This window comes from Populus trichocarpa, chromosome 9 (genome assembly GCF_000002775.5).
Source record: "Populus trichocarpa isolate Nisqually-1 chromosome 9, P.trichocarpa_v4.1, whole genome shotgun sequence".
Classification (NCBI taxonomy): Eukaryota; Viridiplantae; Streptophyta; class Magnoliopsida; order Malpighiales; family Salicaceae; genus Populus; species Populus trichocarpa.
Genome location: NC_037293.2, coordinates 1,276,122 through 1,298,414, shown reverse-complemented (window position 1 = coordinate 1,298,414; position 22,293 = coordinate 1,276,122). Strand labels below are relative to the sequence as shown.

Below are 22,293 nucleotides of genomic sequence, written 5' to 3'. Positions count from 1 at the left end.
ATTGTGGCATAAATCTTGTGAGCTTGTTAATTTTTGGGAAAAAATCAGAACAATTCCATGCTCTGTTTTGTATAGGATCTCAGATCTTGTTTGTTAATGTTCTTATTGATTCAATCTTTAGCTTTTCTTTATTTTGGTTTCTCAGATTTCCCACAACACTCGCACACACTTCCTTCGATCCCATCGTCACATTTCTCTACAAAACTCCACCATACTTTTTTCAATCTTTCTGTCAATATAATTTAAAACTCAATAACTTATGACATCATTCTTTCTTGGGTATTGCTTTGAGAAGAGAGAGCGTGGCTTCTATCTCTGTTCCATGCCCCAAGATTGTCTTGGTTGCTGCTGGTGCGGGATCTAACGCTTAAAATCCACTACCAAAGCATAGGATCTCTTTTTCTTGACCACCCAATTCCAATCAGAACCCGTCTCTCTTTCGGATCCACACTGTCTAGTCTTGAGGTCAGTTCATCTTGTAGTAATTTGGTGGTTCTCTCTATATCTTCATCATTTGGTTGCCCATTATAAAGTTTTTGAGTAAGATATTAATTATTCGTTGTCTCATTTCTTTTCTTTATATGTGTGTTAAGCATGAATCTTTGATATTTTATATTGATGCAGTGAAAAATACATGTGGCCCTAACAATTAGTTTTGGGGTTAACGTATTCTTAAGGAAGGTTGTTTATTTTTTTTTTCTTTGCCTTCTATATGGTTTGATAGCTGACTGTGATTATAACGAAAGACAACCGTGTTTCAGATTTTTAAATTAAAATTTCAATTATAGATTCATCATTTGTGTTTTTGATATGAGTAATTCCTGGAAACAAACAGGGCTTAGATGCTTATTATTCATATTCCCAGTGCTTATTGTTCATATTCCCAGTACTGATCATATTCTCAGTGCTTATTGTTCATATTCCCAGTACTGATCATATTCTTAGTGCTTATTGTTCATATTCCCAGTGCTTATTGTTCATATTCCTAGTGCTTATTGTTCATAACTTGTATGAGTTCTATGATTAGGAATTTTGGTGCTAGCAAACATAATTATATTGGTGAAAGATCTGTTCTTTTTAGCATTTCTCTCTTTAAATTTCCATGTTCTGCTAATAAAATTCAATTTTTTTAAGAAAATAAAACTTGTAAAGAAAGATGACTAGCTTGCTGTATTAGAGAAAATGTGTGTTTTGAGGTTAGATTTATTAGAGCATCAAACATGTTGTGATCTAAAGGAGTTGAGTTGTGTTTTTGAGGACTGACAGTATGAAAAGTTTATCATGTTTTAAAATGCGCCCATGTGCTAGCTTTGTGATGGTGTTATTTAGGAAACAGCTGGTATGCCATGTATTCATATGATATCATAGAATGGCTGACATTTTGGTGACTTTAACTCTTTTTTTTTTTTAATGAATGTTCTATAGCAATCGCTGAAATATTGCAAATGTATAACAACTGTATGGACAAGTGTATCCCTGGTTCCTCTCACATTTTCTTCAAGTGTAACTTATACTACAGAATTGTGCAATAACAAAATTTGCAAACCTATGTCAGACATGAACTGCAATGATGAACTATAATTAGGCAATGATTAATTTAAATACTAGATGAACTCATCAATCGAGAAATTTTGAAATTAATGGCAGCTACCCCACTCTATGTTTGTGTGTTTTTTGTGCCACCAAAGTTGTGATCTCCAACATGTTTGATGATTAAAACACACATTTTCTCTAATATGCTTATTGTTCATATTCCCAGTACTTATTGTTCATATTCCCAGTGCTTATTGTTCATATTCTCAGTGATGATCATAGTTCACACACCTTCAACTCATTCATCGTTTGTGTTTTTGATATGAGTAATACCTGGAAACAAACAAGGCTTAGATGCTTATTGTTCATATTCCCAATACTGATCATCGTTTGTGTTAGGTTTTTTTCCCCCATTATATATATAATAAAAAAAATTATTCTTTTTATTATTAATCTAGTTGATTTTAAAGATTATTTGTTCTGCCATTTATTTTGAGCCATAGGTATTTTTAATAAGTTATTTTTATAAACAATATGTAAATATATACAGCTAATAAGAAGCATGGATCTATACAAAAAAAATGATGATATTAATTTATCTTTATCCTGAACCCAAATACTGTTGGATTTCCTCATGATGAACAAGAAAGTAATCAATAATTTCTCTAATATTAATTTATCTTCATCCCCCTGAACGTTTAAAAGTGAAGCTCTTTCACTAGTATACATTAGTGGCTTGATACCACAAATTGAACTAAACATGACATGTAGAATTACAAGTATTTCTAGCTATCCAAATATATTGATTGTGTCAGTTTGATCATGATTTCTTATATTGATTGTGTAAGTATTTGATATGCTTTTTGAATGTTTATTTCTCCAAACTTTTTAGGTTTCATTATCAGAAAACTTCACTTTCTTATTATGGATAATAAGATTATTCATGCAACATGTATTGGAGCAACTGTAACTGTCATAGCTGCAGGATTAGCTATTATTGAATGAGAAAGAAATAGAATTTATATACCAGGAGAATCACGTATAAATACAATTGCTCAACGAGAATTCTATATTGATAGCATTTTGAATCGAGGTGATAGACATTGCGTCTAACAAATTCACATGAAACCAGTTGTGTTGTATAATTTGTGTGATGTTCTCACAAGTCGTGACCTATTATGATCAACTCAAAATGTGTCTATTAGGGAGCAAGTAATTGTGTTCTTATAAATTATAGGTCGAAACCAAAGATTTTGTTTTATTAGTGGTATATACTATAGGTTTGTTGAAACTATCCATCGTTACTTTAGAATTGTATTAAAAGCAGTTTTTAAGGTATACAAACACCTTATCAAAGACCCAGGGGATACAGTTCCCGCGGAGATAATGAATAATCGCAGATTCTATCCTTATTTTAAGGAATGAGAACAATATCAATATTTTTATACATTAATTAATTACATCTAGAAGAAAAGGTTATAAATTATTTTTTTCATGTTTATATAGGATTGTGTGGGAGCAATTAATGGTACCCATGTTCCTACAAATGTTCCTGTTGAAATTCAAGGAAAGTTTCGAGATCGAAAAGAGGGAACAACACAAAATGTTTTAGCAGCTATAATTTTCGATTTGAAGTTTATTTATGTTTTAGCTGATGGGAAGGAAGTGTTCACGATTCCCGGGTTTTAGGTGATGCACTATCAAGACCTAGTGGACTAAAAATTCCAGAAGGTATAAATTAAATATTTATAATATGCAATAAACATGTAAATTGTCTAATTAGATAAAGATAATAATAGGTTTTATTTTTTATTTGTAGGGAAATATTATCTTGGCGATGCTGATTATGTTATTCGAAAAGGAATCATTACTTCTTTTCGTGGAGTTCGATACCACTTGAATGAGTTTACAGAACATTCACCAGAAAATAAAAATGAGTTATTTAATCTTCGACACTCTTCATTATGAACCGCTATTGAGCGAGGGTTTGGTATTTTGAAGAGTCGTTTTAGATCAATTGATGGAAAACCTTTTTGGTCTTATGAAACACAAGTGAATGTTGTGCTTGCATGCTGTATTATTCATAATCACATAATGGGAGTTGATCCTTATGACTTTCTTATGGAAGAAATATGTTCGGAAAGTGAACCAATTAGAAGAACAATCAGCTTAAGGCAATGTGAGGAGAGGGAAAAGAATAAGGAGTGGATAACAAAAAGAGAAATGATTGCATCAACCATGTGGAATGATTATAACACTCAAAGAAACTAGTAATTGAGTGTTAATTATATGTGTTTGTTTTTATTATGTCTTTCTTGAGTTTGTATTGTTTTTGTTATATATTTGGATTGTTTGTTGACTTTATTATAATTTATTACGTATTTCATGTGTTCTTTTTTAAATATTAGTTGTATTTTTTTGTATAAAATTAGTTCAATCTAAATATTGTATAATTTTATTTTATATACATTTGTGATTTTTTTGTAGAAATGAGTACCGCGAAAAATGAAAAATGCAAAGGTAAGCACTTCACATGGTTTAAGCCTGTGTCTCACATGTTACTTGAGATATTAGTCGAGGAGGCACTTAAAGGAAACAAGTCTTCTTCCACCTTTAAAGCAGAATCTTTTTTAAAGGTAGCTACAGAAATTAATCAAAAGTTCAACGTGCAATGCGAGCCTAAGCATGTGGACAATCATCTCAAAACTGTGAAAAAAGAATGGGGAATAATAACTCAACTTAAAAATAAAAGTTGTTTTGGTTGGGATGATTGTTTAAAGATGATTACGCTTTCGAAAGATATATATGATGAAGAAGTAAAGGTATGATAAATAGTATATTTTATGTAATTTTTACATTTACTTTTGTTTCCAAAACTTTATACAAGGAACTGAAAATTGTATATTCTAATCTTTATGAACAGGCACACCCAATCATGACAAGTATTTCAACAAAAAAACTTGATATGTATGAAGCAATGACAATTGTTGTTGGAAAAGACATGGCAACCAGAAATTATGCTACATCATATGTTGATATCAACCTGAAAGAGAACACTAAAGTGCAAATCTATTTCAATTGAAAATGAAGGGGAATATGAAGAAACTTCAAAAGGTAAAGAGACATCTTCCTCTAGTGCACAAAAGAGGCAACATAAGAAGAGAAATCGAATGTATGAAGATGATAGTTGTTGTTACCCATTTTTGGGTTCCCACAAAACAAAAAAAAATGAAAATGAGAAAATACAAAAAATATATCAAAAAATATTAGAAAAAAATCCAAAAAATAATAGGAGCGAGAAAAGGATGCTGGAATGCTGAAAAAATGACAAAATTGGTTGAGAAGGTTCAAAAATACAAAATATTGAAATTTGACATTATATTTTTCACTGATGAGAGCCCTGTTGATAAAGAAAATTCAAGTTGAGAAAGAAAAGTCTAAAATCAGATGTTTATAGACTCAATTAAATTTTATCTAAGGTTTAATTGAATTTATGCAGGGTTTGATTACAAGAAAAAATTGATTTTTAAGTCAATTTAGGCTTTTATTGGAAGAAATTAAAGTTCCGGGGTCTAATTATAATTTTGAAGAGTTGATTTGGTCAAATCAGGGGCTTAATTGCATAATTATTGAAGTTTGGTGGTCAATTAGGGACTTGATTGAAACAATCTGAAACGAAGGACCAAACCGGAAAAGGCACTAAAATCAAGGGATCCAATTACAATTTATCTAGAGGGCTTGATTACAAAATTGTAAGAACATCCAAGGACCAAATCAGAAATATCCATTTTGATAGGAAGACGGCGCCGTTTCAGAGCACTATTTCATCACCTTTCTTCACAGCCGTTTCAGCAGACAGTGGAGCCATTTCAGCAACAAAAACAGCAGATTGCTTCAATTATGAGGAATGTTTCACGGCTATTATTCCTCTACATGCTGAACGTTGCACCGCAGGGCATTCTTTGGCTTATAAAAGCCAGAGAAAGACGATGAAAGAAGGGAGGCAGAAACACAGAAAAAAAAAAAGAACGAGAAGGGAGGAGAACATGGAGAATAAAAAGAAACAGAGGGAAACATGAAGGAGAACTGAGCAGCATAGGGAGAAAGAAACAGAGGGTGGGAAATCTTTTGAAAAGAACAAAAAGAGAGATAGACAGGGAAAGAGCGTAAGGAAGCAGATGATAGAGAAGAGAGAAACAGAAAAGGGGAGGGGAACGAAAAAAACAAAGAATACCGGGAGGAAGGAGAAGACAAAGACGAAAGGGAAGGAACCGCAAGAAGAACGGAAAACAGAAACAGAAAAAACAGGAAGAACCAGGGGAACCAGAAGGAAAACAAACGAAAAGGTGAAGATAGAGGTCCAAAGTTGTTGTTGCCTTCGTCTTGCTTCCAGGTAAACTTCTCCAACTTTGCAGTTAATGCACAAACACTGTGCACTTGAAGATTAATTACATCGTGACTGTAGCAGGCGTGCGTGAATTGTTCACACACGCTTGCAGGTAAAAACCTGCTGGGTCCAGCCCGAAAAAATATTTTCTTCAAAAATTATTTCAAAAAAAATCTGTGATTTTTCGCAAATTTTTTACTTCATTTTGATCAATATTGGTTTGTATTTTTATACTGTAAAGATACAAATCTAGTATTAAAATACCTAGTTTTCATCAAAACATTAAAAAAAAAATTATTTTCATGCATACGGCCAAGTTTCTAAAAAATAAATAGAAAAAAATCATATTGTATTTTCATATAACAAAGAAAATTTCAAAAATATGTATTAGCATGCATTTTGGCTTTAATAACCAGTTTATTAAAGTCACGAGAACTAGGCCAATATTTCAAAAATTCCAAAAAAAATTATTTTGTTTTCTTTTAATATCTGGGGTTACGACCTTATACGTAAGACGTATTCTGGATATTAAATTTCTTTTGTTGACGTCAGAATTACCCGATAAGATAAGGATCTCCTTACTGAGAAAGACTTTTCTTAAACCATAGACGAACCAACAACTAGAAAACACGACAAGACCTTAGATTTTATCAGACAATAAAACAATGCAGCTTACCTTAGGTAGGGCGTATTTGGGGTGCTAATACCTTTCCTTTACGCAACCAGTCTCCATACCCGATCTCTGAAACCAGTTAGGGTTCCTAGTGACCAAAATACTAGGTGGCGACTCCCATTCTATTTTTCCACTAATAAAAGACAAGAATTTCTTGTCTCCCACATTTGCTACGTTTATAAAATTTTGATGGTGGATATTTTCACCGCGACGCCGCACACGTGCGATAATAGTGTTGAAAAGTTGTCTAAAAAGATTGGAGATGTAGCGTTTGCAATTCAAAGCCTAAGCAAAAATCAATTTGATGTTAATGAGCTATATACAGAAGTGATGAAAATTGAAGACTTTTAGGAGATCACTCTTGGTGATGCTTTTGATCACTTGGTCCAAAATGAAATGTTGGCAAAAGCATTTATGGCAAAAAATGCTAATTTGAGGAAAATTTTGATTCAAAATTTTGTGAACCAACACTACTATAGGCTTGATTGTTAAGATGATTTTACTATGACAAGAAAATCTATGTGTGTTATTTGACAAGTATGTTTACATGTTTTATTTGGTCTAGTATGTTTATGATTGTTAATTTGAACTAATATGTATATGTATGATATCAAAACTTAATATTTATGCATGACAATGTTTGATATAAGATGTGTATATTTATTTCCTAATGCTTAATTGATATATATTAAAGGGATAATTGTTCATACATTTTTTTTTCAAAAAAAATCTTTATCCAAAAAACTCATCAAAATATTTTTGTATCTATTTATCTCTAAAAAAATATATACATACCAAAAAAATCCAAATATCTAACTCTTACTTAATACCATTAACTAATTTGGCTTTCTTAATACTGCCAGAAAATTATTTTGAGCATTTATAAATAAAAAATATATTAACAGGTTTTACTTAAGAAATATTTTACAAGGTTATATATCTATAATATTATATTTAAAATATTTATATTACATATATAGTTATATTTTATAAAATAAGCTATATATAAATATATGATATAAAAAAAAAAATTCATCATTATACTTTTTAAATCTCATTCTTTTATTGTAAGTGATTAAATATTTATATTAAATATTATATATATATGTTAGATAAACGTTTTTAAAAATAAAATATTAAAACATTAATAAGTTATTTTCCAGCTCATTTTCCATGACGTAACCAAACACTGGAAAATATTTTCCAACTTAATTTTCCATTACACTACCAAACATCAGAAAATAATTCACTTTTCTGGAATTCACTTTTCAAAAGGAAACTACTTTCCAGCAAACAAACGGGGCCTAACTTGTCTCTAAACTTGCTAGACCACCCAAATATCTCTTTTTGATCACTTATTAACTTTTTTAATCACTCTAAGTTATCCTTTTGGTGAATATTTCATTAAGAAATGAGAAGAAGAAATCAAAGAACATTAACCCCTTTCTTGTTCTTGCAAGTCCACGACAAGAGAGAGAGAGAGAATGAAAAGGTATTTATAGTGTCATCTTCTTATTAATTTCACTTTGACCCTCACTTTGTTTTTTATTATTTGTACATTAACCCCTAATCTTTTGATATTTGCATATTAACCCCTCTTGATCATATATATTCCCTTTGTCCCTACAAAAGTTTTCTTTATAATAATTTAGTCCTACACTCCCTTTTCATTTTATTAATTTCACTATTTTTATCTTATCGAAGTTTTTTTTTTTAATTTAATTTAACCCACTTTACTATCGGGTAAATTTCTCATATTTTACTAACCTAGAAAAATTATAACCGAGGGTTTACACAACACGATAAATACACATAACAATCATATCAAATATCCTTATTCATTCTCATTCCATTTGTTATAAGTTATTTTCCTCTTACACATTCGCTCACTTAGACATTAGAGGATCCCTTATCCTAATAGTGGACTTATATAGCCATAAACCTAGACCAACTTAAACATAAATTCTTCAAGGCTTATTGCACTAAACATTGAAAGGCCCAGGTTAAATTTAAAGTTTTTCCTACTTAACGAGTCTATGAAAATGATTTTATTAGTTTCTTTGATAGGATAAGTTATTTAATAATCTCTTGATTTAAGTTGATTTTGAAATAACTAATGGACATGTTAGTTTTAATATAAATACTTGAACTATCCATGTAGAATTTACCATAAAAATAAAATAAAATAGAAGAGTAATTGGGTTCTAAAAACTCCCATTCAATTAAAGTTTAAAAACATATTCAAATAGTTTTTACCATTAAAAAAACTAATTGTCAATCAACTAATTTCACATTTCACACTACCTTTAATCCCAAAATCAACTCATGTTCTCTAAAATCAACTTTTCACCTTTTAAAATCTAACAACCATCAAACTCAAAATCAACTAATGTCTCCAAATTAACTCCCCCCCCCTCTCTCTCTCTCTCTCTAACCAACATCAATAAACCATGGTATGAGGAAGTGGTTGTGGAGTTTGTCACTGGGCTTATGACTATGGAATAAGACAACAACAACTACATGATTATAAGATTCATGCTTGATCTCAATAAGTGTGAATGTATTTTGATGATCTTTGTAGAATATTCATTTATCAAGAAATATTTTTTAGGAAGGGTCTATAGAATTGTAGGATAATTATTTTTATATTACATAAGACTTTTCCTAGTTATAATCAAGATTGTCAATTTCATTTTGGTTGGTGTTTTGTTTTTTTTATTCGAACGATAAATTTTGGTTTCGAAGTATTTCGATGTTTCATTTATTTATGGGTCATGTACTATTACATATAATATATATAATTCAAAATATTAATTCAACATGTATGATTTCAATTCAAATCTAGAGATAAATTAACTTCAAATTATGCAATACAAACACAATGTTAAGTATCTAAACATGATTTCAAAATTTAAAACATTCTTAAATGGTCAAGACTAAAGAGAACTTAAACTTAAAGTAATTCAACACAAAAAAAATGCCAAAATATTAAGAAAGTATAAGGTTTTAATATAAAGAAAACATAAATCAAGCATCATCTACATCATTAACATATAGATAAAGATCTTGATCTTGTGGTGTCATGTAGGAAAAATTATCAATTAGATATTTCAATATATGGTCATTTTCACTAAGCTCATCCTCGCCATCAAAATGAATCTTTTCATCCTTTAAAGTCAAGGTAAACAAAGATACTGTAATAGTTTACCAACTTAAGTCCTCTATATTAAAAATACTAGATTCTTCACAAATCCATTCATTCAATAAGTTAATGTTGTCAAGGATAATATGATCTAAAGCATCCATTCTTTTGTTCAGATTCCTGTAAAGTATAACCATGAAAGAAAACAATAACAATATGAATATAAACCATATATATTAGTGATAAATTTATTTTTAAAAAAATAATTCAAATTTTAATGGATATAGTAATAATCATTTTTAATATTACTATTAATATCATGATATTAATATTCTACATTTATTGAATCCTCAAATTGTAACAAACAAAGACCAAATCCTTTTAATTCTATACAAATATGTATGAATATTCCATTGTTCCCATTTTGTTATATAATGAATGAAGTGCTTGATAATTGCATATGTGGGCAATCTGTCATTTTATTTGTAACTTGGAGGATATTTTTCTACTTGTAATATATATCGACCATAAATCAATACTAATCATGAAATATTTCTAGCATAATTCATGGCTAATACATTTTGTTTTTCCCATGCTTATTTTTTAACTCAACCTTCTATTTATCTGATACGATGTTAAATGAATTAGGCATTGGACAATAGATGTTGACATTTCTTTGTTGTTGTTCATAATCAAAGTTGTAAAACATTGAACGAAATAACTTCTAATGACAATAATAGGGGTTTCTTATTGTACCTTTTATTGTCTTCCAAAATCAACTATTTAAGCTGGAGGGCTATTGAATTTACATATTTCATGGAATAATATAGAATAAAATAGGTTATATGGAGCATAAAAATTTAAAATTTATAAACTTGAAACATCTCAACCAAAATCTGGGCTAGAAATCTGGAATGACTTGAGTTCCTGAAGGATATGAAATTTGTTCCATTTTGTTCTATTTTTTGATATGATACGAGGTATACTAGCTATTTTGACCAGAACATAACAAAACTAACAAAACAGGCTCTTGCTAACCACCATCCTCTAAAATCCAAACCAATCACCAAACTAACTCTTACCTTTTCTCAGACATCATTAACCTCCACCACACCAAAACCATCATTACAAAATTGGACCAATTATTATCTTTCTTTCAAACATCATCAACCTCCATTAGTACCAAAACTATAACTACAAAACTATACTACCTATTACTTCCCTCTCAAACCATCAACCTCTACCAATATCAAAACCACCACTACAAACTACAACATCCTTTATTAAAATTAAGCCCTTAAATTTCAACAACAGCAAAAGAGACCTACGTTAGCTATTATTCCTTAAAAAAAAAACTCATCACTAAACCAATTTTCACCTCTCTTACAAACATCATCAACCTTTACCAGTACCAAACCCATCATTACAAATCACCATATATTATGTCCATTAAAATCAAACTCACAAGTTTTAATAAAGGTGGCTCTTCAATTCCCCCTATCAAGATTTATAACATTTGGAAATAAAAAAACTAGTATATTAAAAAGGAAAAAAAAATAAGACAATAAAAGATATCCTTTAACAAATTAACACACCTAAAAGCAGATTTCTCATATGCATATCATCAAATTGGTGGTCAAAAACATCAATTAGACTATAATCTAAGCCAACCCTTTATTAATGTTTCTATATGAAAGGAGAAAGAGAAGAGTGAGAACATAAATGATATGGGAAATAAAAGAGAGGGAATAAAGAGTCAGATTGATGGCAAACCATGTTGATGTTATCACCATTGATATTTATGTCCCTAGCATAGGTGGTTGAGTATATTTTGTTCAGTTTCAATATTTTTTTTTTTAGTTTAACATGGGTGTCTGGGCCAGCTTGCGCGCACCTCGACTAATCTCACGGGTCCTGAAGTTAACGACCATGTAAGCCTCCAGTGGCCATCATATGAGCAACCCCAGGGCTCGAACCTGAGACTACAGAGGGAGCAAACCTCTTGATCCCAAGCTCTTACCATTGGGCCTAGTGGTTGTTGTGGGTATAGGCTAGTTGGTTGTGGTGACAAGTTCAATTTGAAAAGGGTGGTAGTGGTGAAGGGTCAATTTGATGGAGAAGATCATGGATATAGTGGTTTAGTGGGTGTTGGATTACAAGCTAAGTGATTATAATGATGGATTTAGTTTAGAGAGATGGTGGGGGAGGAGGGTCAGTTTGGTAGAGATATAAGCTATGATGGTTTGATGGGTGTTGGACTGCAAGCTAGGTGGTTGTAATAGTAGGTTGACTTTAGAAAGGATGATGATAGTGGAAGGTTGATATGTTATAGGAGATGATGATGAAAAATTAATTTACTAGATGAGTGATGAGTTTAGGTTTCAATTCGGTGGAGAAACAAAGATAGACAAAGTGAGCAAGATGAAGAGAATGGGAGAGGAGTGAGTATTATATGTTTAAATGGTTATTTTAGGTTTCAATTGGGTGGACAAACAGAAATAGACAAAGAGAGCAAGAAGGAGAGAAATAAGAGTGAGTATTATATGTTTAGATGATTATTTTATATAAAAGTATTTTGATATTTTTAATTTTTCAATATAACAACAGAGTTAGTTAATAATGTTATCTATAATTTATGAAGAGTGATAATGCAAAATGTGATTGTCATGAACCTATAAGAGGTTTTAGATAGTTTACCCTTTATCTTTCCATTTCTTATCACTTATTTTAGGTTTTATTTTGTAGTTTTTAAAATGACACATGAAAAAAAAAAATTGTTGCTCTTTCTCTTGTCTACATAACCTAAATTTAATAGATAAAAACATTTAAAAATTCAAAGCTTATCTATAATCAAATAAAGGATCGAACTTTCATATAAGCGAACCAAGCTTTCAAGCTTGAAACACTTTTTATGTCCAAGTAACTTAATTTATATTTTTTAATATAAATAATTCAGTCTTTCTCTTTCTCTCTCTCTTTTGTTCACCAATTGTAATATCTTTAATTATTTTTATTTTTCAATCACTCGCTCTTCATTTTTGCATAAAATATATTTAAAGTTGTATTTTATCTCGCTTGATTTGTTTCTAAAATTAATAATGTAGTTTTATGAATTTTTATGTATTAATTCATATCATTTTTCTTTATTTGGCATGAGTTTAAGTACCAATTAGATTGACGATAGGCTCCGCCTAGAGCAATACTTAGCCTATGATGAACAATATTTTTAAATTAAATATTTAGGTAATAAAAAAATAATTAAATATTTTTAATAATATTTCATTTATATATGCTAACTACTTTTTTTTAATTTTAAAAATAAAACATTGACTAATTTTTATTATTTATTTATTTAAGTTTGAGGATTTTTTTTTAAAGTTTTTCAAACTTGTATATTTATGTTGTCTATTTTTTTTTAAATATAATCCCAAAAAAATCTCTAGGAAAAAGTAAATTTTATATAAAAAATAAAAAAATGAAAACCTTTAAAACAAAAAAATAGTTTTTTTTTTAAAAAAAATAAAATGAATAATCATGCACATGAAAAATTACATAAATACCACAATCAAATATGTTTAGTCAACACATCCATCACAATAACCTTCAATTAATATACATATTTTGATTTATAATATCCAAATAATTGATATTAGCTAATCGGTAAGAGATAATAAACTTTTATTTTATATCTAAAAAATTAATTGAAATTTTATATATAAACGAAAAATCCAACTAGTGTAAATAAAGAACTTGAAAAAAAAATCAGCAAGGAATATTAGAAGAGATTGTATATTTTTGAATAATTGTTTTTTTTATTAAACATGGCTTAGTCCATTAAATTGATTTAGAATGAGTTTTTTTTTAAAAAAAAAAATAGATGGAAATTGAACCGTTTAAATTTAAAAGATCGATGGACCCACCCATCAAAACTCAATTTTATTTTAATTTTCTTTTAAATAACATTATTTTAAGCATTTAAAAAAAAATATTGTAACAATGTGGTTTTGGTTGACCAATCAAGCCACCTAACTTAAAACTTGAGCATTGAGCCTGGCCAGGCCGGGTTTTGTAATTTAGGAGTTGAAGGCGTCGAGTAATCTGACCCCGGTTTTCTACAAGCGAGGAACCATGAAGACATTTTGAAAGCCGCCTTCAGTCTGGCGCCTCTCTTCTAAAAATTTTGGCTCCAAACATATAATATAGTCTCTATAGAGAGAAAGGGTGTTGGAGTTTGAGAGAGAGAGAGAGAATCTGGAACATGGATGCTCCTCTTGACTTTGAATTTGAAGACCCACTTCTTAATTCTCCTGTTATTGTCAAGAAAAGGTCTGTGTCCCCCCCCAAATCACTTATCTTGTTTTGCTTTTGTACAACTACTCTTGTTGGAAAGTTTGATCTGGGTATCAGCTAGTTTAGTTTTCTAGTTTTGCTGTTTTTGAGCATTGATGTTGGTTATGTGATTATTGTGTATTGTCTTGAATCTTGATTGATAGTACTGCTCATGATTTCATGGACTTTGTTTCTTTTCTTTTAGAACCAGTTTTTTGTGAAGCAAACCCTTTTTTGCTTTCTTATTATTTTAATTTTGAGGTGAAATTTTTTAATTTGATTGAGAACCCATTAAGTAAGAGATGATATTTTCTGATAAAATGTAACAAACTTGAGGACTTGCTTGGCATTTGGAGCACCGATTGAGTAGAGGATATCATCTTACCCCCTTTTGTGATGAAATTTTTGTTGAATTTGCAATGCAAGTTTTGCTTTTGATAAATTTTTTAACTTGTTTGTTTTGTTTACAATACGAACCAGCAAGAAAGTTATTGGCTTGGATGATCTTTTGACTGATCACTACCAGGAGAAAAGCAAAGTGATCGAGAGGGAATCTAAACGAGCAAAAGCAAAGAAAAAATATGATTCAGATGAGGATGATTTTGACAAAGAAGCTTTACTATCAAAACAAATTAATGAATGCCACAATCAGGCATGATAGACTTCTCTGCTGTAGATCTTTGAATGCTTTTTAATGCCATTTTATGTGTTCCCTTTTGGCCATTTGACAAGTTGGTCCTTGATGTAGATGCAAGAATTGAGTGGTGAGGCAGAGATTGCCACGTGGGGTGTACATGTTTTTGGCAATCAGGTCCTCTTCTAATGAATGAATTTGAACTCATAGCTATGCTACTTAATGTTTGCTTTGGTATTTGGACTGGTTTCAATGGGAGTTCATTTTTTTATAATTTATGGTAATTTGTTATTCTCTGGGTGAATTGCAGAAACGCCTGCCAGTTCTTACACTGCCTGAGCTTGGAAGTTGCTCACTTTTGCAGTCTTTCATGAGCAGCGAGCTCAACTCTTTGGTTGAACTCACCACAGAAAAAGGTTATTCATATTTCTACTTTTCTTGAATTATTTCTTCTTGTTTTCTCACCAATTCTGCATGTCTGCCTCTCTTTTCCTGATTCACACATGCGTGCACTCACAAAATGAAATTTATATTTTTCATTGTGACCAGTTTGAAGCAATTGTCTAACTATTATACTTTCCTCTTTGACATGCCCTTGCAGTGGAAACTTTTCTTGAAGGACTATTAGTAAATGGTTGGCTCTCAAAATTGGTCAACACCCGTAGCTATATAGAAAAATCAATAGCTAAATGGACTTTCTATTTGAGTAAGTGTATCTGTTAGTGCCTAAGAGTTCATTTTGTTTTCATTTGATGTTATTTATGTGCTCATCATTTGGCTTGTTAGTGTTATATTCATCAAAAGAAGAGTTGAGAGCATCTGCCTGTGACTTCTGGTGCAACATTCTTTCGCCTCGGGATAAGGTGAACCTGATTTTTACCTTTATTGATTCGTTGCAAAGTTCTTGACACCTCATTTTGTGTTTTCATTAAGTCCTTTCAAGTATTATGGCTCTTTTGCTATGCTTAATCAGACCGAGAAGCTGCCTATCAGAATCGAGTGGTTTCCCAGTTACTGTGAGCTGAGAAGTGCTCTCAAAACATATGGATTTCTCTTCAATTATTTGTCACGGACAGAATCAATAATCACCAGTAAGTTCTCTCACCTCTTTGCCACTTCTCTTATGTTAACAATAAAGTAAAATATGAATTTGGGATGGTACATGCATGCATAAATACATAAACACATACATGAGTCCAACTGTCTGTACATATATCTCATGTATCCTACAGAAGAGAAAACATACATACTGTATTATATATTACACATAATACACATGTTTTGTGTAGTAGCATATACATATTTTGTCTCTTCGCAAACTACACCTTGAAATCCTTGTTATGGCCAATAAAAGCAAGTCTGGATGCTATCATATGCAAGATGCATGAGGTAAAGTTGGATGGTGGTGATGATAGAAATGCCCCTTCCAGTGTGCAACAACACTGGTTTGACAAACCCTATATATTGTATGTTAGATGGCAACATGCATTTACATTTTTGTTTCCTTTTTCTTCTGATCTGCACAATGCTTGATGCTTAATTTCACTTTACTGGCTATGAACTGGGCTTTGTATTGCTTATTGTGAACTTGTTTGATAGATTTCTGTTATCTGATATCTACGTGTTTTTAAGCTGAGTGATGTGGATGAGTGGAATGGTCTGTGTGGGTAAAATACATGTCTTTAGGATTTTTGCTACATCAGACACAGTTTAGCCTATCGATATCCTTTTGATGTTCGAGGTTCAATTGTCAATGTGGACTGTCTTTGATGCAGGGTAGGATGTTGGGAAGAGGAAAACAACAGAAAACAGCAATTACAAGTTTAGCTAAAATCTGAATAAAATTAAAGTTGGAACAAGAGTAGTGGGTTTAGGATTGGAAAGAAACCTCTAAAATGTGAGGTGATTGATAAGAAACAGAAGATTGTCTTATAAAATAACTGCTGCAACCTTTTTATCCTACTGAAATTCCCTGCTCCTAATCCTTTTGGAAACAAATTACTAAATAAAATGTCACATGGTGATCACATGACAACAAGTAAATCCAAATAACTTGTGGATATATAAACTAAATAAGAAAACTAAGATGCATAAGGAAAGAAGTATTCTTCTAAAAGCTCCCATGCCATCTTTTCAAAGTTGATTGCAAGAAGGAATTGATCAATATGTAAGGTTCTTATCTGCATTCTCTCATTGCCGTGGTCCTGTGATATTCTTACATTGTTGTGTATTCACATCTGATTAGTTTGGGAACATCTGTTTCTATGCTGTTTATGCCTTTTTTAATGCATTGATACTGAGATAAAGCATTTGCGAGTTTTCCATGTCAAATACCAGTTTGACTTTTATTTTGTTTTAGTGAAGGACACCTGCAATTTGTTAGAAAGAACCATATGTGCTCTGCAGATGTGGACAACCTATAGGAAGTTGTTTTTACAATACATATATTATGTTTACCTTTCAGATTCAGGGGTTAGAGGGCCACCTAAAAATATTAGAGCCTGGATCAAATTTGTAGCTGCCTGTTGTTGTGTCAGGTATGAGATGAATATGAAAAAACACTAGTGAAATATATGTTGTCATAAATTGGATATTGTCTTGTTCACATGAAAAATAAAGCTGCAAATTCTACTACTAGTTTGAAATGTGTTTTTATTTTTTATTTTTATGGTTAATGAGATTTATTTCTTTTCAGGAGCAAACGGCCTGTATTTTCAGCTTCAGAAGCTGAGGAACTAGTTGAAGTTGCTGTTTTCCTTTCCTCAGATCGCCAGCTTGAAGGTTTACTGGTGCTTTTGGATGAATTTGTGCAATCAGTTATCAGTTACTTCACAGATGAAGAATGGAATATCAGCTGTGAAAAGATAGCAAGATCCATCTCTTGCAGGTAATTGCTATTTAACTCTTACCACTGGACTTCTTGGATCATTATGGTCTATTTTTAAAAATGCCTTTATTGAAATGGTGCTAATCCAAATTTCATTGAAGAACTTGCTCTGTTTACCATTTCCCTCTGTGGCTTTTCCCCAATCTGGTTTTAATAGTTCTCTGAATGTTAGTAATTTGTTTCATGGTTAGCAGAAGGGTGGATGTACACTCTTTGCTCATATCCTTTGCTTGCAGGTAATTGCTATATAGCTTTTAGCATTGGACTTCTTGGATCATCATATCCTATTTTCAAATATACCTTGTTGCATTGGTTTTCATCAAAATTTCATTGAAGTACTTGATCTGCTACCATTTCACCCTGTGGCTTTTCTCCTATCTGTTTTAAGAGTTTGCTGAATGGTAATAGTTTTTATATGGTTAGCAGAGGGTGGATGTACATTCTTTGCTCATATCTTTACCTGGAGGTTTTGCTCTAAGTCTAAGGATAGAAGACTTTAATTTTGCTCATATCTCAGTACCAGGTTTTATGGCTGTTGGCTTGTGCTTGTAAGTTTATGTCAGCCTGAAATATGCCAAAGGTGAAATGGATATCATGTTTTGTGTTTGTGTGATGCAAATAACTGATAAGCAAAGAGTGAAGATTGAAATCATTGGAAACAAACTCAGCAATTGTTAGCTATTTTTTTATCTAAAAAAAAATGGAATGTATGTTAACCTCATTTTGTCTGGAATATGATATGGTGCCTGTCATTATTTAGTATATCTTTCCACAAGCAAAGGGGTGTAACCTCCCATATGATGTCTTCAGATTTGATAAGTGATGCAACCGCACCTTATGTACACATTACACATCAGAAACAGGTTTGGGGCTTGAGGGGTGGGGGACGGACAGAGATAAAAATTGATACTTGACACATGGGTGCAAGTGGTGTGCATGAAAGCTGACATGTTGCAATTCAATCACCTATTGTGCATATGCTGTTGATGCTTGAGCTTGATTCAAAAGCAAAGAAAGTGTTTTGATCACCCTTTTTTCTTTTAAATCACTTTTAAAAGCAAAGAAAGTGTTTCAAGATACCTCAAATAATGGAATTCAGTATTATACTCCTCGTGGGGACTTCTATCATTGTAGACAATACTTTCCATATCACCAATGGAATTTGAATCTGAACTTTATTTCTGACTCATTATTTTTATCTCACAGTCCCTCATTTCCTATTTGACATATCAATTTATCACTGTTTTGTTTTCTTTTTTTCAGTCGATGAATTCTGCATATTTTCACATCTAGGATTTACATATACAATATATATTATTGTCACGAGGAAGTTTCTTATTATTTAGATAACTAATGCAATTGTTGCAACTTGATATGTAATTTTAAGAAAGTGGGAATCCTTAAAAGAAAGATAGATGGAAGGCAATACTCTGGCTTGCTTGTGACTGATTTCTCTTATTCTTGTTATCATTGGTTATTCCAGAAGCCCCAGGGACTTGAACTGTTTGCAGACTGTGGAATGCATTTCAGGAGTCAGCACTCGTGGCAATCACCTGAGGAGTGCCATTTCTTATCAGATTCTGCTTAATTGTTTCGATAATAAGGTACTCATGTTCATCTCTGTTAATAGCTCAATTAAATTCATTCAATTTACTGTTTATACTTGTTGATTCTTTTGTTGGGGAATTTCTAAATTATTCTCTAGTTTCTTGTCATCTATGGCTCAAGTTACTTTTGATTATATAATTTCTGTACATTATTTACCAGTGATAATAATTAATGTGTTTAAATACTATAGCTTTACAATGATCTTAATAGGCTTCGCTTAAAAACTATAGGCTTTATGATGATCTAAGAAGTTGGAGATTCTGTTATCTTAATTGTTTGATTGTAGTCCATTGAAGTATTTCATTTTCCTAACAAGCATAAACTATCCATTTGCAACATAAATTTACATCTGTTAAAAGCAAAGTAAAACTAACAGTAACATGAATGAGATAACGTCAGAAATTTACATCTGTTAATGTAAACGGAAAATTAACACTAGTATGAATGAGTATAATGCAAGATCTCCACTATTAGCTTCTCATAAACCAAGTTGATTGTTATCAAAATGCCAATGCATTCAAACTGTACTGATTTGTGTACAGAAAGATAGACACAGTGCCATAGGATCTTCATAGTTTTCTGGGCAATGTAACTGCTGTTATTTATTGAGACTTTTTTTTTCTTTATTGGCCCATGAATAATGGATAATCGTTGACATGCCCTAAACATTTGAGTCTGGTTTGTTTTTTGTGCGTACTGATTTAGAGTGAACTAGGTGTTGCTTATAGCATCAGCCAAATCTTGCTATTGACAAAAATATAATAATCTCCTGATTAGAGTGACTTTATAGACAGATTTCTTGCACTCTGTTTTTCCTGAATTTATCTTATTATTTTAACAACAGTTACATATGCAATCACAAGTTTATGAATACTCCTCTGGCAAAACATTACTATTGCAACATAAATTCAGTCTAAACAGTTTGACTGGTTGAATGATCTATCATGCATGGATTTTGAACCCCAAATGTCTTGGGCCATATTGGACTGTATCCATTCAGGTTCACTTTTGTCACATTTCTCAGGCTTCCAACGAAGAAGAGATCCTGAGTTTCCTCATATCCATAAACGTGAAAGACCGAAGTTGTGATCTTTTCCAGATGTACATCTACCTGGTTTTGACTGAAAACTGGCTCTTGTCCAATCCAATGTTTGAACTCAAGCCAGTGATCTATGAAATGTGGGGTGTTTATCTGCGAAACTGTTCTTGCCAAATCACCAGCACAGATATGAGGCCCTATGCATCAAAGGTGTGCTGTTAAATGCTCTTATCTCTATGCGTTCAAGTGATTTTCATTAAGAATTTCTTTCAATATTTCAGGTCCGCACAAAAGCTTCGTATATTCTATTTGGCACCACCAATAAATAACTACTATAAAGTATGTGTCCCTACCCAACCCAAAAAGAAAGTGCTATTTTTTTGTAAAATATGGATAACTGTTGATTGATGGCCGTCTTTTGTAAGTCTTCTGATGGAATACAAGGTATAGGTGCTGAAATGTAGCAGAAAGGAAATGAAGAGTATATCCACATGTGAATTAAAAGAAACAAGATAGCAATTATTTATTAGTGGTAAGTCAGTACTCAGTACTCTTTATATTGCTAGTGTCGTAAGTTCTGCTCAAAAGTGTCTTTGTTCACTTCATATGCTACACACCTTGACATGGAGGCAATTTTGTCCTTAAAAAGATTGACAAGGACAATTACTCATTCACTCTGATATTTATCCGTGTGCACAAAAATGGCCAAGGTTGGTCGTCTTTGTTAAAATATTGTGCCATTTTTAGAGGGATTTCTTGTCTTGTGGAAACATGATGGTATTTTCCCACCATTTTTACAGCATCAAGATACTGCAATCACCACATTTCCCCTGTTGCGACTGCACTTCATGGGTTGCACCATTTTCAATTTGTGCAGAATAACATGACATGCTGAAGCTTTTCCAAAGGTAACCACATAGCATTTCATGTTTACAGGGAAGTCTGAAATTTGAATCCGCTGTACGAGTTCTAAGCATGCAAAATACAACCTCCTTTTGAATTCTTTAAACCTGCTGATTCCCAAGCTGAGTTGTGGGAGAATGAAAGGATAGTTTGGCAGGATTTGGTTTGGCTAGGCAATCCCTAGTAATCATATTTGTATAAATAGTGCATTCAGAAGAGATTCCAATGTACTGTACGAATATTTAAGTTCCAGGAGGGAACAAATGGCGCAGCACTTGAGCCAAAAAAAAAAAAAAAAACACTAGCGGCTTAAGTTCCTCACATGTTCAATCAGCCTTTCTCTTTCTGTTAAATTGTGAGACAACCATTTTTATTTCAAAATCTAAATCCTAATTCTTTACTAAAACAAATTGAATCCCTTTTAAATTTTAACCAAATCACGGATAATCATATTAGAAGAATTCTTTTGTTTTTATGGGTTTTTGAGCCGTAAATTTTAGTTCATTTAACATTATTCATCTAACATGAGAATTGTTTGTTTGTGTTCATCTCATTTCCAATTAATAGAACGATTAAATGGCAATTAACTATTAGTTCCATTTAAGTCAAATTAACAAATACAGGGTGTTAATGACATGTTAAGTTAATGTTAGGCAAAGGATATAATGATGGGTTGCTCCAAAGGGAAGGTGCTAAAATGGTGTTGAAAAAAAAAATCCTTAAATGGGCTTCCATTCTGTATTTATGGAGAAAGTTATACTTACGACGATGGATGCCCTGGATGGATAGGAGTTCTCATAGCAGGCCATTTATGGGAGATGGCAGGCATCCAGCCTCCCTTCTTAAAAAAGTAAAAGGAGAGAGAAAAAAACATTTGAGAACTTGTGAACTTGCGAAAATGGAAACCTGCAACGTGGGAATAAATAAGTGTTTTAATATTTGATTTGTATAATATAATATCTAAAATACTCTTAAAATTTGAATTTTCTTAACAATAAAGGTAGGAGCATTTTCAATTTTTACTTCTTTTTGGTGTAGTATAGTATGTTTTTTTGTTTTGTTAATATTGTGTGGATGAGGGGCAATTTGGTATTTGTATAGATTAAATAAAAAAAAAAGAAAAAGGATGCACGCGCCAGCATGTGGGAGGCGCCAACG

The 22,293-nt window shown here is 31.7% G+C and overlaps 1 protein-coding gene across 6 annotated transcripts; it reads left to right on the top strand.

Annotated features, from left to right (window-relative positions):
- Positions 1–13,799: 13,799 nt before the first annotated feature.
- Positions 13,800–21,516, top strand: LOC7463317 (uncharacterized). 6 transcript variants are annotated; one of them, XM_024608217.2, is made up of 15 exons: positions 13,802–14,061; positions 14,545–14,716; positions 14,813–14,875; positions 15,009–15,114; positions 15,300–15,404; positions 15,485–15,561; positions 15,672–15,789; positions 17,163–17,235; positions 17,394–17,585; positions 17,780–17,821; positions 19,069–19,189; positions 20,194–20,442; positions 20,514–20,571; positions 20,658–20,764; positions 21,169–21,516. In XM_024608217.2, exons 1-13 carry the CDS (start codon positions 13,994–13,996, stop codon positions 20,559–20,561), a joined length of 1,434 nt encoding a protein of 477 aa, XP_024463985.2. In that variant the 5' UTR covers positions 13,802–13,993; the 3' UTR covers positions 20,562–20,571; positions 20,658–20,764; positions 21,169–21,516. The 6 variants fall into 6 exon arrangements, with proteins under 6 accessions (XP_024463982.2, XP_024463985.2, XP_024463986.2 ...); XM_052455603.1 differs by lacking the exon at positions 17,780–17,821 and having other exon boundaries at positions 13,808–14,061; positions 20,218–20,442; XM_024608214.2 differs by lacking the exons at positions 20,514–20,571; positions 20,658–20,764 and having other exon boundaries at positions 13,800–14,061; positions 21,033–21,516.
- The last annotated feature ends 777 nt before the right edge of the window (positions 21,517–22,293 follow it).

Coding starts and splice junctions, on each gene's coding strand:
- LOC7463317 (XM_024608214.2), top strand. CDS start 13,994: ATGGATGCTCCTCTTGACTTTGAATTTGAAGACCCACTTCTTAATTCT. Junction 17,822..19,068: donor CTCATATCCTTTGCTTGCAG/GTAATTGCTATA, acceptor TGGTTATTCCAG/AAGCCCCAGGGACTTGAACT. Junction 20,443..21,032: donor TGAGGCCCTATGCATCAAAG/GTGTGCTGTTAA, acceptor CCATTTTTACAG/CATCAAGATACTGCAATCAC.